We start from the raw sequence: 17,860 nt of genomic DNA, 5'->3' as shown, positions 1-17,860 counted from the left end.
GTAAAGTAATCCGGTGATTAGAATTTTAAATTTTAAAGTGGATAAGTAAGTGACGCAGTACGGAAGCGTAAAGGAAAAGCAAGCGCTAATCCTATATTAAAGCACAGGTTCGCAAGCGACAAACCTGATAGATAAGGCTCTGGAATCCACCAGATTTCCGGAATCCACCAGAAAGAGTAACTAATCTAGAATCCACTAGACTGCCGGAATCCACCAGAAGGAGTAATTTGGAATCCACCAAATTTGAGAAAAATCTATGTATTTTTATTAAATCAAAAGGTTCCTTCAAGGCTACAATAATTTAGCTTAAATAAGAGTAAAAAATAAAATTAACAAATCTCCTTAAAGATCGTAAAAGAAAATAACAAACCTAACTAAATAAAAATAACAAATCTACCTAAAATATAAAAATAACTAATCTAGGTGAAATATAAAAATAAGAAATCTACCTAAAATATAATAAAACTAAATCTATCTAAAATAATAAATTACTAAAAAAACCCTCCTACATCAGTAAGTCAATCAAAATTTGAAATGTTTCTGCTAGCTGAGTTATGGAAACGAAATGATATAACTTTATTATATTTATTATTATTATTATTATGCTTCAAGAAAAAGATAATATTGATAATGTCCAGCAGAAAACTAAAAATGATACAAGTCTTAATCGGAAAAAGCAATAAATAGAACACAACTTCTCACTTGTGAGTCCACGTTTCTTTCAACCGCATCGTACCAACAGACACACACACACACCGGTAACGTAAATCTTCAACCATTCATTTCTTATTCTTCTTCTTCTTTCTCATCATCTTCTACTACGTTGCAGATTCATGGGGAGATTGTTTCTAATCAATTTGGAAGGTAGGATCTATACCTGCAAATTCTGTCGCACTCATCTTGCTTTATACGAAGACATCGTTTCCAAGGTTGTTCCCTTTATTTTTAATCCTTTCATTGTTTATTCATCTTTTATGGATCTTCTTTTAGCTTTTTAGGTAGAAACAATCACAGTTCCTATTTGATGTTTTACTGAACTTTACCAATCATTTTGTTCCTCTTTTTTCAATTGTTTTCATTTAGAAGCATTGAAATGTTTATTAGACAATTGATAACATTGAGTAGTGTTTTAATTGATCAAGTACTGTATCAATCATATCAAACAATTGACTTCAATTTGCAAGTGTTGTTTTGTCACATATAATGGATTCACATTGTCTTCTTAAACATGTGCTTTGATGTTTTATAAAAGAGGTACTACTTAATATTTGATACACGATATGTGATATTGTGATTTAATGTTAAACATCGTCGTTGATAATTAATTGAACACAACAAATTGTAAATCATAACGGTAGTTCAGATACATGCTTGATTCAATGAACCTATGTAAATCGTAAAAGTAGTTAAGATACATGTTTTATTCAATGAACCTAAAAAGTTTTTTTTTTCATATATTCAACACCAGAGGGAGTATGTTGTTAGTGTTAATCTTCTAAAAAAACTAGTCTTTTCATTTTGTTCTGGAAATTTTTGGTAATTTTATTGTTATTTTTAATTGAGTGCTTTATAAGTACAAATAATCTAACTACCATTTTTTCTCTATCTTGTTATTTTAGACTTTTCATAGCAGACATGGGAAAGCTTATCTCTTCAATAAGGTGTAAGTTATGCTTACTTTGAGCATTGTGTGATACCTAAGAAACTGAAATAAACATTAACTTGTATCAAGGCCATCAGCAATTCGTCCTAGGGGGACTCATTGACCACTTGAGTCCAATGTCTTGGTTTCAAGAACTTGTTTTAGAATAGTTGCACTGTGAATCATCTTATGCTTGCATTTAAGATATGACAATCAAGTCCCCGAAGGTGTAGTCTAGTTGTATGGGTTGGGATGCTGAAGGACTATTAAGGACGATATTTCAGCGTTCAACCTTGTTGCTAACAAATTCTCCCTTCTCCTAATGACATAACCACTAACATATATCTATCAAATAACGAAGAAAAATGCTGACTGAATATGCAATCACATTGTTGTAGACCTTATAGCTTCTGTAACCAAAGTGTTGATCAACACAATTAGCTTTTAATTTCATGCCTCTTGTGACATTATATTTTTGCAGTTGTCTCTGTTTAAGGAATATACTTGAAACTTAAAACCTTTTATTCTTTGACAGCGTGAATGTTTCTCTTGGTGAAACTGAGGAGAGACCGATGATGACTGGGCTACATACCGTGGCTGACATTTACTGTGTGGGTTGCGGATCGATTGTGGGTTGGAAATATGTAAGATTATGAGACTGTTCTTCGAATTCCATGGTTTTGCCTTCTTTAATGTAGCTTTTAGTTACACGAGTGGTACTTTTCAGGAGACAGCCCATGAAAAAGACCAGAAGTACAAGGAAGGAAAGTCTGTACTTGAACGGTCAGTAGAAATGTTGTAAGATAACATTGCTAATATAATCAAAGTGATGTTCTCTTGAGCATCAAGAGCCTGTTTGGAATGTCGTACTGACATATTCATTTGTGAGACTATTTGAGAGAAATTATATGAAAACAACTTATGACATTCATATATGTTGTTTTCAGTTTATTTCCTTAAGCTCTCTATGGTAGTTTATGAAAACAACTTAGAGATAATATAGAAACAGTTTTATTTTATCTTTTGTTATAGAAATAGCTTATCTATGTGACCAACGTTTATGCTATAAGTGCTTAAGTAAGTTATATTATTGGGCAGGTACAAAGTGTCAGGTCCTGATGGTAGCAATTATCGGATCAACAATGGAGCACATGTAGGGGGAAGCGACGCAGATGATATATAGTCGTTTATCCCGCCATTCCTAATTGTACATTCCTTAACCCTGCAGTTAGTCAGATGAATGTGGATTTATACAGGAAATTTTGCAAAAACAGAATTTGCCTTATTCTATCAGTAACATCTAATTGATGATTCTATCTTTTTTATTAAGAAAAAGTTTGTATTCAAACTTCTAATTGGTCCTGTTTTTCGATTTGTAGCACCATAGTTGGATGAAGAAAGCCTTTCAGGTTCCATTTCCTGTATCTCTGTCAACTAAAAAGTAATTGTAATATATTGAAATTGAAATAAAAGACTGTTGGAAACTATGTATGATTATAACTAAAACTTTTGTTGGTTGATTTTATGTTGGTTTCTTGTTGAAACTAATTTGAATTCACTTGTTATGGCAAATAATATATTGCTTGAATGTGCAACACTGACACAATAGGATTGAGATGCAAAGATTGGAATTAATGTCTTAATGCAGGAAATAATGGAATTGAATATATAAAATTAATTCTTAAATTTTTTTTTTTTTGAAGGAATCCTTAAATATGTTTTTAGTCCCTAATTATGAATCAGTTTGATTTCAGGCCTTGTAAAAAGTTGATTTATATCCCTCTAAAGTTTTTAGGAGAATTGTTTGATGTATTTTTTAATTAAAATACGTTTGATGTGGTATTAGTAATAACCTACTATTTTTTTTTGGGTTGGTTTTGCCCTCCAAAAAGGATAGTGGCGTAGCTTGTTGTCCGTTTGTCTTTCATTCAAGTGTAATTATCTTACTTATATATAAAATTTTAAGTTCATTTTGAAAAGAGAAAAAAAAAAAAATTTAAGTTCATTTTGAAAAGAGAAAAAAAAAAAAAAAAAGAGCAACGGACTCAAATAAATAGCGACTAATCTAAGAATTGGCTGCCTTAACTAACTTATGAATGACCAAATTCGCTTGAAGCTTAATAAACTTCACCTTAGAATTAGAATGTAAAAATAACAAATTCTTAACGCTTGAAATTAATTCCCCCAAATTCAGAATGAACAATTCCATCTGCATGAACTCATGTTACATCAATTTGTGAGCCACTCTATCCTCAAAACCCAAACTGCTAGCTGCATGCATTGCATCCAAGAGGGACAAAGCTTCAATAATAACCACCATTTCTCCAAGTTATTCATGCATATACATAGGGATGGTAACCGGCAGGGTATGAGTAGGATACGATATTATTCATCTTTATACCTGCAGTTTAAAAATTATCCGTATCTAAATTCATATGTGCATAGGTAACAACTTCAATGTCCGTACTTTCTGGGTACATAAGTGTCAATACTCATACCTGTTATCTACACTTTAACTATAGAAACAAAATTTTGTTTGCAATCCTTTATCTTATTTTATGTAGCAGTTTAGTCACTTATCTTTTTTTTCCTATTTAAGTCATTTATCTTTGAAAATGTAACAATGTTTTCCTTTTTCATTTTCTGTTAAAACATTTTTGCGTCAGTTACAAATCAAAATATTATAGTGACTCAAATAATATTAGATGATTTTCTATTTTGTGTCTCTAATTTTTGTTAGGAATATAGTGTTATTTGGTTGGTATACTTTGATATGTTTCTTTACGTTACATTCTAATTTTTCCCAATGTAAGTCTACAATGTACAAAGAAACGGATGAATTGAAGAAAAAAAAAAATCACTATAATGCAGATGGAAACAATAGAAACTAGAGAATTAGATATATTTTTTACGTTTCTATTTGATAGCGTGCCAAAATATTATTAGATGATAGTGTAAAGAGGTTTTATCGAACAAAAAATTGATTGAGAGAACTTAAGAACTAGGCTAATTTCCAAGTTAATGCTTCTGCCAAGGACACAAATAGGACCCTTTCATTCCACATTTGGCAAAGAGATAAACCATTAAATTAACTTCCGTATATGCAAATGCACAAGAAATTTGAAGAACGCGTTAAATAAAACAAACCATTAACCAAAAACATAAGATTCACATAATTGTAACAGCTAATGCCATTCCTAAAGACAATTGGGCATCAAATTCAGCTTCAGGATACAGGATCTTATTTACTGGGGGACATAGCAGTAGCATGTTACAAGATTCAATTCAAGTTCCAAGATATAATTTAACCGAGAGAGTAGACCATTCGCTCAGATAACACTGGACCCACAACCCTCCTGTATTTCTTCAACTGTGACTCCAAGTATCTCTGCTGCTCAGGACCAAACATACTTCGCAGATCCTTAAGAAACAAATAGTACAGTATATGCAAAGTAAAAGTAGACAAACAAGTCAGACCGGAAAGGAACATAAAAACCATGCAGATGCAGGAGTTTGCTATTGTTAAACATGTCTACCTAAACATGCAACATGACTAGTTTCACTTAGAATATTAGTTTTTCCTACATCATTGGAACTAAATCCTCTTTCCTTTCTCCCTATCCCCAATCATCTCCAAATAACATACTGGGGTGTAAAGAGAGAGGGAGAGATTATAATTCTTTCTTGGCAATATTATTCGGGGAGAAAGGATTATGAAAAGGCAGAGTTAGAGGAACCAACGACAACATATCTGATATTAATGAGTTTGAAACATACCCACTAGGCCACTATTTAGTAATGACCATATTTTCTTCAAATTTTCGCAGCTAACATTTTCTAAAGATGACTAGGAGTCTGTTTGGATAAACAACTTATTTGCAACTTATAGCACAAGCACTTATCATGATAAGTTCTTATGTATAAGCTATTTTTATCGTAAAAGATAAAATAAAGATAAATTGTTTTTGTATATGCTACCAAGCTATTTTCATAAGCTATACCGGAGAACTTGTGAAAATAAGTTGAAAAAAACTTGTGAAAATTGCTACAAGTTGTTTTCATAAGTTCTCCCAAACAGCCTGACAAAACTTATATGCCAGTAGGTAAGCTCAAATAAGCCAATCCAAACAGGCCCTAGGTACTTAACATGCAGGAAGTAACTGGAGTACTTATTAGCCAACAACTAAACATACCTTGTATCTCACACGAGATCCCCTTATCCCTAGCAAAACTTCGCTGAAATCATTATTTTCTGGTTCACCGTATGAAGTAGTTTGTAAATCAGGTTCATCATATTCATCATCAGAGCCTTCCGATTCAAACTCGGCCATTTTTTCATCTTCGTGCATTGGAACATCATTTGCATCTTCTTGACCACTGTCATCAAGCTGGATTAACATTGCATCTTGATCTTCAGAAACTTGAAGTGGGGATGACTCACCATTTTGTAAAATGGAAGCATCTGATAAGACAACATAACGCTTTCTGTCAAGCAAAGGCCTTGCAATGTCAAATGAAACCCACCTGGAAATCATGCATTGATGTTAGCCTTGTCTCACATAATATAGGGAGCAGGCAAAAGGTGATCAGAATTCAGAAGAAAAAATCAGACACAGACCTATATAATACTAATATAGTGGAAGGCTGTGGGAGCGCAATAATCAGTTTACATTATCTATTTCATATGCATACAGAATGCACCAATAATTGTTATCGAAAAAGCAAGAGACTAAGTAAATGACCACACGTTCATGAATAAACTACAAGCATGATGAAGTGGTTTCGTGTGCACTCTGAACTGAAGAAGAATAACTTACTGATAACGGAGAGGGCATAAAAGTTCTGAAGGGCGATATGCAGCCTTGTATCTCATCTTGTTGCAAGAGTGAATATAGTAGCCAAGGTAATAGTACTGGAGACTAGGACAATAAACCTGGTTATCTTTCACCCAACCAATTTCTTGAAGTGCAGAGTACTTGCCTAGTGATAGAAAGGCAAAGTCTGGATCCCAGAACAAATATTTACTTGATAAACAGTTAGGAAGGATATCTATAACCCCAACTGCTACTAACCGACCATCCACCAAATACTGTTGATGGAAAGAGCCAAAACCACAAGGAGGGACTGTGTTATCACCAGTAGGTGAAACATATAATAATGGAGTATCAACCAAAAACCTGCGATATGAACTCTCCGTGTAATTTGCTGGTTTATCATTATGTACTTTGCTCTGATATCTTGCAAATAAAGCATGTTCTTCTGGATCAAAACTGGATCTGTTCAAACGGATCTCAAGCTTTCGCTTTTTAAACTGACATTTCGTTCCAGATTTTTTAGGAATTGCAGCATTTTGAACAGTTCCATTTTGGGAAACTTGCTTACTAAAAGCATAAAAATTGGCATGTCCATTGCAAGCCCTAATAGACAGACCAGAATTTTTCATTATTGAATCTAAAGATGCTACCAGCTTTTCTGCAATAACTTTAGGAGAATATCCATTTTTCTTCTCACTATCTTTTGATGGTTTGGAATCACTACCATCCTTGTCCTTTGACTGTGCTCGGTTTATAGATGCGGCAACTTGAAAGGCTATATTGCTACTATATAATAGATCTTCGGATCCATTGGCTAAGAACTTCTTTTTTCCCTGTGAAACCATTCTGACTGAAGCTTTTGGTAACTGAATATCAGATGGAAATTCCCCGTTCTTGGTGAACATGTGTGTTACATTATCAATCTGCTCCGATAAATAATGCAAAGATTTTTCATCTTCATCCACCTCTTTGTTGCCAACAGATAGAGATTCTTCTGACATGGAGCATGATGGGTTATTATGGACAAGGCTTTCTGAATTTTTTGAAGTATCTGATTCCTTCATGACATCACCTCTTTTAACATCCAAGGTTCCATCCAAAAACCTAGGAAGATAGAACCATCAGCAAAGAAGTTTGAGCATTTATGGGCTACAAATATCAAATGAAGTGAATTGTGTATAATAGAAAAATAAAATATCCCATGGATTTCACCTCCTTGAAAATTCTAGCTAAAATAAAGGAACGGATAGGAGAAACAGCATTTTTAGGTAATCTCAAAAAGAGTATACTCTAATTTGTTTATATATAAATATGAATTTGATAACAACTAATTTGAAAGTATGGGCAACTAAGATTTCAGGAGAAAGAAAGTTTTTAACATACAAAGGAAATTCTTAAGGTAATTTATTAGAGTTTCAAAAAACATTAAAAAAAAGTTTATTTGAAGCTACGTGTCACGAGGAGAAAGAGAATGACGGTAAATAATGTCGGTCAAAAGATTGAGGACTCTATTTTATTCAAGGTAGTTACATAATATACTCCCATTCCCATATCATGTCTATAACAATGCCAGCAAAGCATTTGAACTTAAATAACGAAAAGGAATAACAGTCACTAATTTCAATTCCATTGATTTCACAATAAAAAAGCATGTGGCTCAGAGAAATATCACATGAAATAAGCATACCTTTGCATTCGTCTAGATACACGAACTTGATCCTTAGAGGGAACAAAGTCACTTGCTTTCAAGCGGATTGTATAGGAAGGGCAGCATGTTTTTTCCATCTCCGGTTTATAAAGAAAACATCCAGATCTTCTCCAGCCCTGATCAAGAAGAGCTACCAGAAGATAATAAAAAGAAATTGAGTTAATTCAAACAGTCATATCAGCGTATCAATTTAGTTCAGAGTATTAAATGAAATCAGAGCTATTTCTCATCAGCTAAATGAGAAAGGTTACTATTCCTTAGGATCTAGGATGGTATCTATCTAGGTCTCTTGCAATAGGGATTTTGTCTCGGTGGCTATCTCGTGAATAATCAATCCCCCTTTTAGATGGGATACTTATTTAAAGAGGTCGGGAGAAATGGTTTCACGAAAAGTTGCTTGGCAATCGGGAAGTTAGTTACTACTATACTAGTTCAATGTCTATGGGATGGGAGGTTACTCAACCATTGCTAACATAGTTAGCTACGACGAAGCACGGACACAGACACGTCGACACCAATAATTTGAGAAAATGACATAATTCAATGCAATCATGTGTGTCGGTGTCGTGTCAGTGTCAGACAGACACTGACGCGTGCCCGCCACTAGGACACACCTAACCCAATTAGTTAATAAGCCTGACTCGTCGGTTACCATCCTAATCTCTCCAAAAGCATGTCATATAGGTACATCACATCACAAAGCAAATTCAAGCTTATTAATTTAAGCTTTGCCATATCTAACTTGTTATCAGAAATTATCATATAATAATAATAATGCAAAATGTCATCAATATATCAAATAGAGCAGAGTGTGAAACACAAAGAAATATCACACAACACCAACCTTGGTAGTCATCCACTGTAAGGCTCTCTGCCAACATGCCTGTTACAGAAGAACAAGAAATAAGTAACTAATTACAAAATTGATTCATCACATAAAAAATCTAAACTTTTGTGAGAATTTTGTTCTAAAAAGTCTAAGCAGATATAGTCAAAGTATAATCCTAATCCAGCAACTACAACAACAAGAAAATTTTGCGTTTTAGTTAAAAATCAAAACTTTTTTATGTTTTCAGCAAAAGGGCCAACAAATTGAACATGAAAACAATAATTTGATAACAGATTGAATGAAATTGAGATCGAAATTTAGGAGAATTATTTAGAAAAGTAGGAACCATGAGAGATGCTATTGTGACGAGGGGATCTACAATAACCACAAGAGCTTCGACGCTTTCCGTAATCAACAACGACGCTTTCCTTTGGGGTTTTGCTGCTACTGCTAGCTTCGTTCCTCATCCTACTCGACATTTCTTCGATTTTGGGGCTAAACGGTGTCGTGCATATGTTCTACGGCGGTGGTGACTCGATCGGAGAGTTCTTCGGAATGATCATCCAGATTTTGGGTTGAATACTTCTTTGAGGCAAAGACCTGTGAAATTTTTATTTTATTTTCTTCACTCAGGAACGTGCCAACTTGAAAAGCAAATGTATAATTTTAGGGATTCAATGTATCGGTACATTCAAATTATTTCGATGTATAATAGAAGCTCTATTTTTTATAGGGATGATAATTTGACTCATACCCAGTGAGTACCGCAAAAAATACTCATTACGGGTAGGGTAAAAACCCGCATTTTGAGTACGGGCACGAGTATGGATAATTACTCGCAAAAATGAACGGGTATGGGTGCGGGTACTATGGGTACCTTAGTACCCACTCCGCCTCATACCGACATAATATATATTTATTTATTTTGTATATATTTTTATATAATAACATATGTATACCAATTTTAAAAAATATAACGACTATTAAATTATTACACATTTTTAATAAAAATGTTTATTTATAATATAATACAAACACAATGTGAATATGTCAAAAAAGAAATGAACTTTAACATAAGGTTGATAAATTTTTTGTTTATAATTTTCATGAGTCAACATTAAAATCTTAAAAAAAAATTAATTATATTAAAACGATATGATATTTTATAATCGATCGATTTATTTTTAGCAAAACTGCGGGTAACGGGTATGGGTACTTAGATACCCATAGGGTATGGGGACGGGGACAAAGATTTTTACCCACGCGGGTATGGGGATGGGTACGGGTATTTTTCAAACTGCGGGTATGGGGATTGGTACTATAATACCCTACTCATACCCTACTCATTGTCATTCCTACTTTTATATATATATATATGAAAATAGTAGTATAATTTATTCACAAATTCTAGCTCAATTAATAAAATAAAAAAACTATTAAGTTTTTTTGACTTAAAACAAAATTGTTAAGTCAAATATTGTGATTGAGGTTCGAATATCAATTCATTCATTTATATGTGTCAGTTTATAATTATTTTTTTTCAAAAAATGAATAATTACTATTGCATATAGTATAGTACAGTATTATTTAAGTGTGAAATAACTTTTTGGTTTAGTAGTAAGGAGTTTGAATAATATGCTAGAGATCCTGGGTTCGATCCTCAACTCTGTTGTAAACAAAAAAAGTGTGAAATAACTTTTGGATAAAATGCCGACAATTATATTTATTTTTTTTACGGAAAAATGCCAACAAATTTTAAATTTTGATATTAGTTTTTATTCTTTACAAACTTATATCTTACCAAATTTACTTTTATCTTTGTTATCTTACTTAAAAATAATAGACATTTATTAAATGGTAAAAATGCTTAAATTGTTAAGTAATGTCGACGTCGACTCTTCCACTATGTGTGTTTGAAAAAAATAAATGTGTTTAGTAAAAAGTTTTTCTCATTAGCTTATAGTTTTTTGTTATATATTATTTCAAGTAGCGTTTTAGCTTATAGTTTATAGCATTTTACGGGTTTTTTCAATTTCTAATGTTTAATTTAATTTTATTATTTTTTATAAAATGAAAATCACCCAATAAAAAGATAAACTACCCACGATGCATGTCCTTTTATGTTTTTTTATGTTTATCAATCATTTTAAAAGCTAATTTTACCAAATATTTTAATTTCAATCAGGTAGTTTTTCGATTATTAGCTAACTTTTCAGCTATAAACTAACTCAGAGCTTAATTTTGCCAAACAGAGCCTGTGTGAATTTGACATTGTCAACCTGTTTATCTATCAAAATAACATTTTAACAAATACAAAAAATTCACTGTTATATTGAAAATTATTAATGATTGATGACAATTAAGATTAACTGTGTTCAATAAAAATGCATAAACTTTGAAATTTTTGTGATTCTTAATAACATATTAAATAATTTTAAATATTTTTGAAGAAACTCAATAAATTATATTAAACTCAATTAAGCACAAGGTGTGCCTAAAAGAAAAGTATCACAAGGTATTTGATTACCAAGATACACATGTCATAAAAAAGTCTAAGCAACGTAAAGGATTATACATTCAAGCATGATAATCATGACAAAAAACTTTTCGAGCATGATAATCATGCATAAATTATTTCTTTTTTAAAAAAAGAAAAACACCACAAGGTAATAACTTTAACCTTATCAATCAATTAATCATATGACGAATCATTGGAACCAAATACTCTACCATTCATTTCTTTCCAAATACACCAGCTACAAGCTAGCTAAATCATGTAGAAACCGACTCAAATATCTTTACAAAATAAATGGGATCCACCAAACTCAAGAGCATGACCACGAACATAATTAGGAAAACACAAGATACCCATAGAGTTTAGCTATCAATTTCCACACTTCTCTATAAAAGCACATTCAAAAAACAAATTAGAAATATTTTTCTCTTTCAAACAATTTCTTGAACTAAATAGAGAATCAACATTTAAAATCTCGAATCAGAATAAATTATCCTTTATTGGAAGTCTGTTATTAAATAAATGCCAAGCAAAACGAGACACTTTCAAGAGGACCACTTTATTCCACATAATTGCCTACAAAAACTCGTTAACATTTTTCCTAATAAACAAATTAACATTTTTCTTATTTTTTTTAAGAAACAACATTTATCTTATTACTTTTTTAAGGACAAAATTTACGTGCATTGCTTTATTAGGTGCAGATTTTACTTTTCCCCTCGCAAAAAAATAATTTTTTACATTAAAAAACAATTTTCTTTTATTGTTTTAAAATAAAAAAATACAAAAAACCACCTCTTTGTGAGTGGTACATCAAAAAAATGCACTTAAAATAATGTATGTAACGTTTCATAAGTCCTAGGTCAATTGACAAAAATATCAAAATTATTAGGTCAGATGTCGTGACCCGAATTCCAACCCGAAATCTTACAATTATATATGAGTTTAATTTCAGTGTATTAACTTCACATGAGACAAAAAAAAAAATAATGCACGGAAGTTTTGTCCTCTCCTTTTCTTTCAAGAAATCTTATTTGAAAATATATTTTTATTAATAAAACAGTAAATTGAATTAAAACATGAACTTATTCTAAAAATAAAATAAAAACATGAACTAAATTTTTATTTTTGACAAGTAAATTTGAAATCCCTAAATTTTGGGATTTCTTTTGCTTCACTCTTCTTTCTGTAGCGACCTGCACTGCTTCATTCTCGTTCTTTCCGCCGTCGACGAACGCCACTGTTTAATTTTGAATTTGGTGGGTCACACGCGATCCCTCCTCACCGCGTCGCCGCCGTTCAACATAGCTATTTCCGGCGCCTTTCTCCATCCTCACCACGCTGCCCCTAATTTCTCTGTTAAGGTATGGCTCAGCTTTTCTGCTTCCATTGGTATCTGATCATTTGAATTGAATGCATTCTACGGATTTTGTCTAAAATATAAGACTGAATATGGATGAGAATAGCATTTCAGATTTTGTATGAGTTTGATGTGTTACAACAAACCACGGTTAATGACAAATGTATATTGCGTCGGAAGGAATCTCGCTACTGCATCATGTTATTTGCCTCCTGTGCAACTTCCAGCACAAAAGTATGTGATCGTTTTTTTTACTATTGAACTCTTTGTTATGCTGTGCTACTCAACAATTTCATGTTCATATTCATATGTACAATTCGGTTTTAATTAAGATAAATAGGCTAACCCACTTGGGTTGGTCCGGTGGTATTGGCTTGGGACCTGGGATTAGGTCTCGGGTTCAATTCTCTCTGCTGCCAATTTGGGTGGGCTAATTTAACTTCTTCAAAAAAAAAATAAAGTAAAATCTTATGTCAGTTATGTATCTTCTAGGTTGTCACATGATATATTAGGTGCTCACTGACTTATCTTGTATTATGCAAAGCAGGGAAGCACATTTTTGGTATGTTTTGCCTAATGAGGTAAAGTGCAAAAACCTATTGAACCGATATTTTGAAATTTTATCACCTTGTGAGAAAGATAATGTGCTTCGAATGCGTGGGGAGGAGCTGAAGAAAAGTGCACTCCTAGCTCGTACATTGGTTCGCACTACATTAGCAAGATGTATGTTTTGAAGTTCGGATACCCAGTTTCTTAATTTTTCTTGTTTTCTTTTGGAATGTCATTTGTATAACATTGTTACTATATTATCTACTAATCAAGTAATCACCAAACAGACTTTTTTCCTGAGATTTTTGCAAGTCATATTACATATATGTGCTGTTTTGAATATTGGTAAATATAATGCAAAATCATACACTTGTGTACTAATTCTGGTACCTCAGTGGCAATTGTGAGGATCACACACACCTGTTGACATTATTTCCCCTTGTGGAATCAACCAAATTATGTAATTGCGAACCTTGATAACTGTTGATGTAATTTGATTAAGTTTTATCTGAATATATAGCCTACTTGTTTGGTGGAACATCTGTTATCTGTATATTGTTCATGTTCTTGTATCATTTTGTTTTGATTCTTTCTATATCACGACAAAGGTCATGTATCTAAACAATTTATTTTAATGCTAGACCAGACAAATTGTAAGATTGATCCAAAATCCTTGAAGTTTAGGAAGAACAAGTATGGCAAGCCTGAGGTGTGTTTTTCTAATGCTAATTTATGACCTGTAACTTTTGTATGATTGCACTTTCTTCTTGCTTGATTGACATATATTGTTCATTGAGTTTTCTTGTAAACACTCAGTTTTAACTAGCATTTTTGAATAGGTAAACTGGCAATATGCTGATGATTGGAGCCTACCACCACTACATTTTAATATCTCGCACACTTCTTCTTTGATAGCATGTGCGGTAACTGTGGGTTCGCCGGTATGCATTTAGTATTGTTATACAAATGTTTTATTTATTATTTGGTCATATGTTCTTTTCTTGTTTTAAAACATTATTTTTGTTATCATTTTTCCTTATCAAGATTATTGGCTTTGAACTTATTTAACTTGCGATCTCGTTGTAGATTGGTATTGATGTGGAAGAGAAGCAAAGGAGGTTAAAGAATGACATTTTAGCCTTTGCACGTCGATACTTTTCTCCCCATGAAGTAGAAATGCTGGCTCACATTGTAGATCCTGAGCTTCGGCGTCAGGAGTTTATAAAGTTATGGACTTTGAAGGTTGGTCGCATTATTCTTTCATTACTGCTATTGGGTTGATTTTTACTGCTCTGCTAGGATTCCGGTGAGAAACAAACAGGACTCTTTGAACTATTGTCCAGAGAAAATTTGAGTGTTTCTTTTGTTTAGCAGCCATCAACTATTTTTTATCAAACAGAGCCTCAATAGTCAATAGTTTGTTTTATGTATGAGTTCCTCGTTTTTGTGTGCAAAGTATTTGTGCACGAACAATCAAATGTTGAGTAGTACGCATAAATTTCTTTTGATACTTATCTGTTTTATAATAGTTTTAATTATTTCTTCAAAAATAAGTTATAAATTATAATTATAATGTTACAAGGGAGCATAAGTAGGTTGAGAATTCAACCTATTTTTTTGCTGTTCTGCAGCTTCACTTACCAAGTCGTATGCCATTTTTAGGAGGCATATGTAAAAGCACTGGGAAGGGGCTTCTCAGCATCACCTTTTAATACTTTCACTATTAGATTAAGAGATCATATGAAAGGAGGCATCCATGATCCACCTCATGTGATTTCTAAGGTATGTTTCTTAAGAAGTTTGTTGGATATTATTGATTATCAATGTTATAGAAACTGAACCAGAATTCAACCGGTGAGACCTCCTCTAGGTCATAGTTCAACCATCTTAAACCGCTCCAACCTGGAAGAAACTGTAGTATAGGCCGGTTCAAGGTTCAACCGGTTGAACTGTCTGGTTCGGTATTTAAAACATTGGATATTATATGTTGGTTAACTACTGGAGTCAACTATTGGGACAGGCAGAAATTGCATTATTACGACATTTTCACATGTGAATTAGTGATTTTGTCTGCTTCAACAGTTTATATTTCTGACAGGAAGCTGAAATTTCTGTTGAGCCTTCTGGTGACCTTAAGAATCTCTCAAGCAATTGGCATTTTGTGCTTCTAGAGTTACTTGGTTCTCATTATGCTTCCATTTGCATAGAAAAGGACAGCACCAGTGCAGGTAGCAAGTCTTTTTCTTTTGTTGTTATATGGAGTATATTGCAGAAATGGTAGTTGCACATTACTTTCATGATTGCACACATGACGCATATTAAACCATTTCTTGTCGTGCCTAAATGCAGCAACAGTTGTTGTGGTCGTTTATAGATCTAACAGTTGTATGAATAGCATTATTTTAACTAGTGATTTGAGCTGTTTAAGTAGCTGCCGGTGCTTCATGTTTGTGATATGCAGACAAAGGAAGCCTTCCGGTAAATCTGACCATACGCAGAACAATCCCATTTGTTGAAGATGAATGTATTTCTGGAAGTGACATTGTTGCAGTAATTGGGGGAATGAGTAAACTGCTGGTGTGTTGATCGATGATTCTATAATAAAATGGAAGTTTCACCAACAGCTTTACATTTTCAGAATCAATGTTCTAATTTATTATAGAACTCCATTTTTTCTTGTTTTTTGGGAAGGCTGGGAGATACTGTCTCAGATGCTGATATCTACTGAAACTTGGGAGCATAATGTGCTCCCTTTTCCCCCCATTTGCCTCTGCAGTGGTTGTTTTGCTGCAAGACATAACGAATCTATGTAAAAATTCAATGTTATTTGAATAATTTAGGCATCTTTATTACAGTAAGATTAGGTATCTTGTTAATAAGATGTTGGAAAAATAATGCTTTTCTGCATTTCATGTTATCTTAAGAGTTCTACCTATTATGAAAGAAATTCATAAAACATCTTTGTATTACCCTTTCTGTAACTTGAAAATGCTGCACGTTCAACAATTCTCTAAAGTTGATATATCATGATTTGTAATTAAGAGAAGATATCCTATGAGAACGACAAAGATATATGAAAATATGAGAATGAATAATAGCCATGAGATTAAAAGGAAGGACTAGGATTAAAACATCACTTAAGTGAGTCATGTGATTGTTATATTGTTATAGTCCTTTGTTGCTTTTGCTTTACATTTGTTTTTGTTTCCATTGCAATGCCCTTGTTTATATTATTAAATGTTTTATCTATATTTGTTTTTGTTTCCATTGCACTATATTATTAGTTGTTTTCTCTATATTTATTTTTGTTTCCATTGCACTGATCTTGTTCATATTATCAGGTTGTTCTGTTCTATGTTTTTGTTCTAGCATGAACCTTACTAGTTGTTTTGTATTTTTGGCATATCAAGTGGTAGTTACATTAGAACAAACATCATATTTTATATGGCCAATGACAATTTAGGAATAATTTATTTGTTGTATTTTAGGAATAATTTTTATGGAGATGGATGATAATGAAGTCGATTTAGCCTGACCGTCAAAAGACTTCAATGATCTAGAAAATACGTCGGAGGAATGGATTCCTACGTGCGACGATGAACTCAAACCTCTGATTGGGATTGGCAAGATATTTGATACTTTAATAGGAGGTAATTTTTATAAAAATTATGCACATGTTGGTTTTAATGTGCCTAGTTCGACCGAAACAAAAAATAAAAATGGTTTCAAATGAAAATATTTTCTTTGCTTAAAGAATGTTTTAAAAAGGGAAAAAAAAAGGTAGACTCTCCTCAATTGCTTGTTAGGAAAATAGTTCGTCTAAAAATAGAAAAAGAAAATTGACACGGGAGGGATGTAACGCAAGAATTGTTTTCAAGAGAACTATTGAGGATAAATATGAAGTCTCATGAAGGTCATTCACATGAACTAGTCACACCTAGAAAGAAACAATTCTTAAGGTCGACGAGAGTGTAAATAGTGTTCATAAGAATATATTGTTTTCCTGCGATAGAACTAATGTAGGAACTTCTAAAAGTTATAAAATAATAAAGGAGCAAGTTGGAAGTTATGAAAATATAGGATGCACACAAAGAAATTTGCAAAACTATTCAAGAAATTTGAAAGAATTGATGAAAGACTCTCATGTTGATATGTTTATTGATAATTTTAGAAGAAACATGAGATGATCCATTCATTTTTCTATGATTACTGAGGCTGATAATCAAGGAAAGCTTAAATGTGTGTTTTGAGCTGATGGTATTTGTCGAAAAAATTACTCTTCGTTTGGAGATGTGATTGCATTTGACACAACATATCGTAGAATAAGTATTTTATGATTTTTGCACCTTTCACTGGCATAAATTCGCCATAGCATAACCTTTGGGGTTGCACTTTTATCCGATGAAACAACAAAGGAGTCGTTTGTGTGGTTGTTTGAGGCAA

The 17,860-nt window shown here is 32.7% G+C and overlaps 3 protein-coding genes across 8 annotated transcripts; 2 read left to right on the top strand and 1 right to left on the bottom strand.

The window, feature by feature from the left end:
* Nucleotides 1-632: 632 nt before the first annotated feature.
* Nucleotides 633-3,200, top strand: LOC123894761 (protein yippee-like). 3 transcript variants are annotated; one of them, XM_045944836.1, is made up of 7 exons: nucleotides 633-704; nucleotides 830-929; nucleotides 1,620-1,663; nucleotides 2,178-2,286; nucleotides 2,370-2,425; nucleotides 2,741-2,849; nucleotides 3,022-3,200. In XM_045944836.1, the coding sequence occupies exons 2-6, from the start codon at nucleotides 834-836 to the stop codon at nucleotides 2,823-2,825; spliced, it is 390 nt and encodes a 129-aa protein (XP_045800792.1). In that variant the 5' UTR covers nucleotides 633-704; nucleotides 830-833; the 3' UTR covers nucleotides 2,826-2,849; nucleotides 3,022-3,200. The 3 variants fall into 3 exon arrangements, with proteins under 3 accessions (XP_045800792.1, XP_045800790.1, XP_045800791.1); XM_045944834.1 differs by having other exon boundaries at nucleotides 644-758; XM_045944835.1 differs by lacking the exon at nucleotides 633-704 and adding an exon at nucleotides 718-763.
* Nucleotides 3,201-4,750: 1,550 nt separating this feature from the next.
* On the bottom strand, nucleotides 4,751-9,696 carry LOC123894760 (arginyl-tRNA--protein transferase 2). Its single transcript, XM_045944833.1, has 6 exons — nucleotides 9,340-9,696; nucleotides 9,009-9,047; nucleotides 8,144-8,294; nucleotides 6,460-7,560; nucleotides 5,836-6,166; nucleotides 4,751-5,063 (listed from the first exon to the last, which is right to left on the bottom strand). Exons 1-6 carry the CDS (start codon nucleotides 9,470-9,472, stop codon nucleotides 4,947-4,949), a joined length of 1,872 nt encoding a protein of 623 aa, XP_045800789.1. The 5' UTR covers nucleotides 9,473-9,696; the 3' UTR covers nucleotides 4,751-4,946.
* A 2,915-nt stretch (nucleotides 9,697-12,611) lies between these two features.
* Nucleotides 12,612-17,860, top strand: LOC123894759 (4'-phosphopantetheinyl transferase-like). 4 transcript variants are annotated; one of them, XM_045944830.1, is made up of 9 exons: nucleotides 12,612-12,872; nucleotides 12,975-13,102; nucleotides 13,416-13,591; nucleotides 14,059-14,126; nucleotides 14,257-14,358; nucleotides 14,504-14,659; nucleotides 15,080-15,199; nucleotides 15,516-15,645; nucleotides 15,879-16,364. In XM_045944830.1, the coding sequence occupies exons 2-9, from the start codon at nucleotides 12,990-12,992 to the stop codon at nucleotides 16,001-16,003; spliced, it is 990 nt and encodes a 329-aa protein (XP_045800786.1). In that variant the 5' UTR covers nucleotides 12,612-12,872; nucleotides 12,975-12,989; the 3' UTR covers nucleotides 16,004-16,364. The 4 variants fall into 4 exon arrangements, with proteins under 4 accessions (XP_045800786.1, XP_045800788.1, XP_045800787.1 ...); XM_045944832.1 differs by lacking the exon at nucleotides 15,879-16,364 and adding an exon at nucleotides 16,906-17,860 and having other exon boundaries at nucleotides 12,638-12,872; XM_045944831.1 differs by lacking the exon at nucleotides 15,879-16,364 and adding an exon at nucleotides 16,906-17,860 and having other exon boundaries at nucleotides 12,644-12,872; nucleotides 12,983-13,102.

Source organism: Trifolium pratense, linkage group LG7 (assembly GCF_020283565.1).
Source record: "Trifolium pratense cultivar HEN17-A07 linkage group LG7, ARS_RC_1.1, whole genome shotgun sequence".
NCBI classification, from domain to species: Eukaryota; Viridiplantae; Streptophyta; class Magnoliopsida; order Fabales; family Fabaceae; genus Trifolium; species Trifolium pratense.
This window is presented reverse-complemented; position numbering and strand designations above follow the sequence as displayed.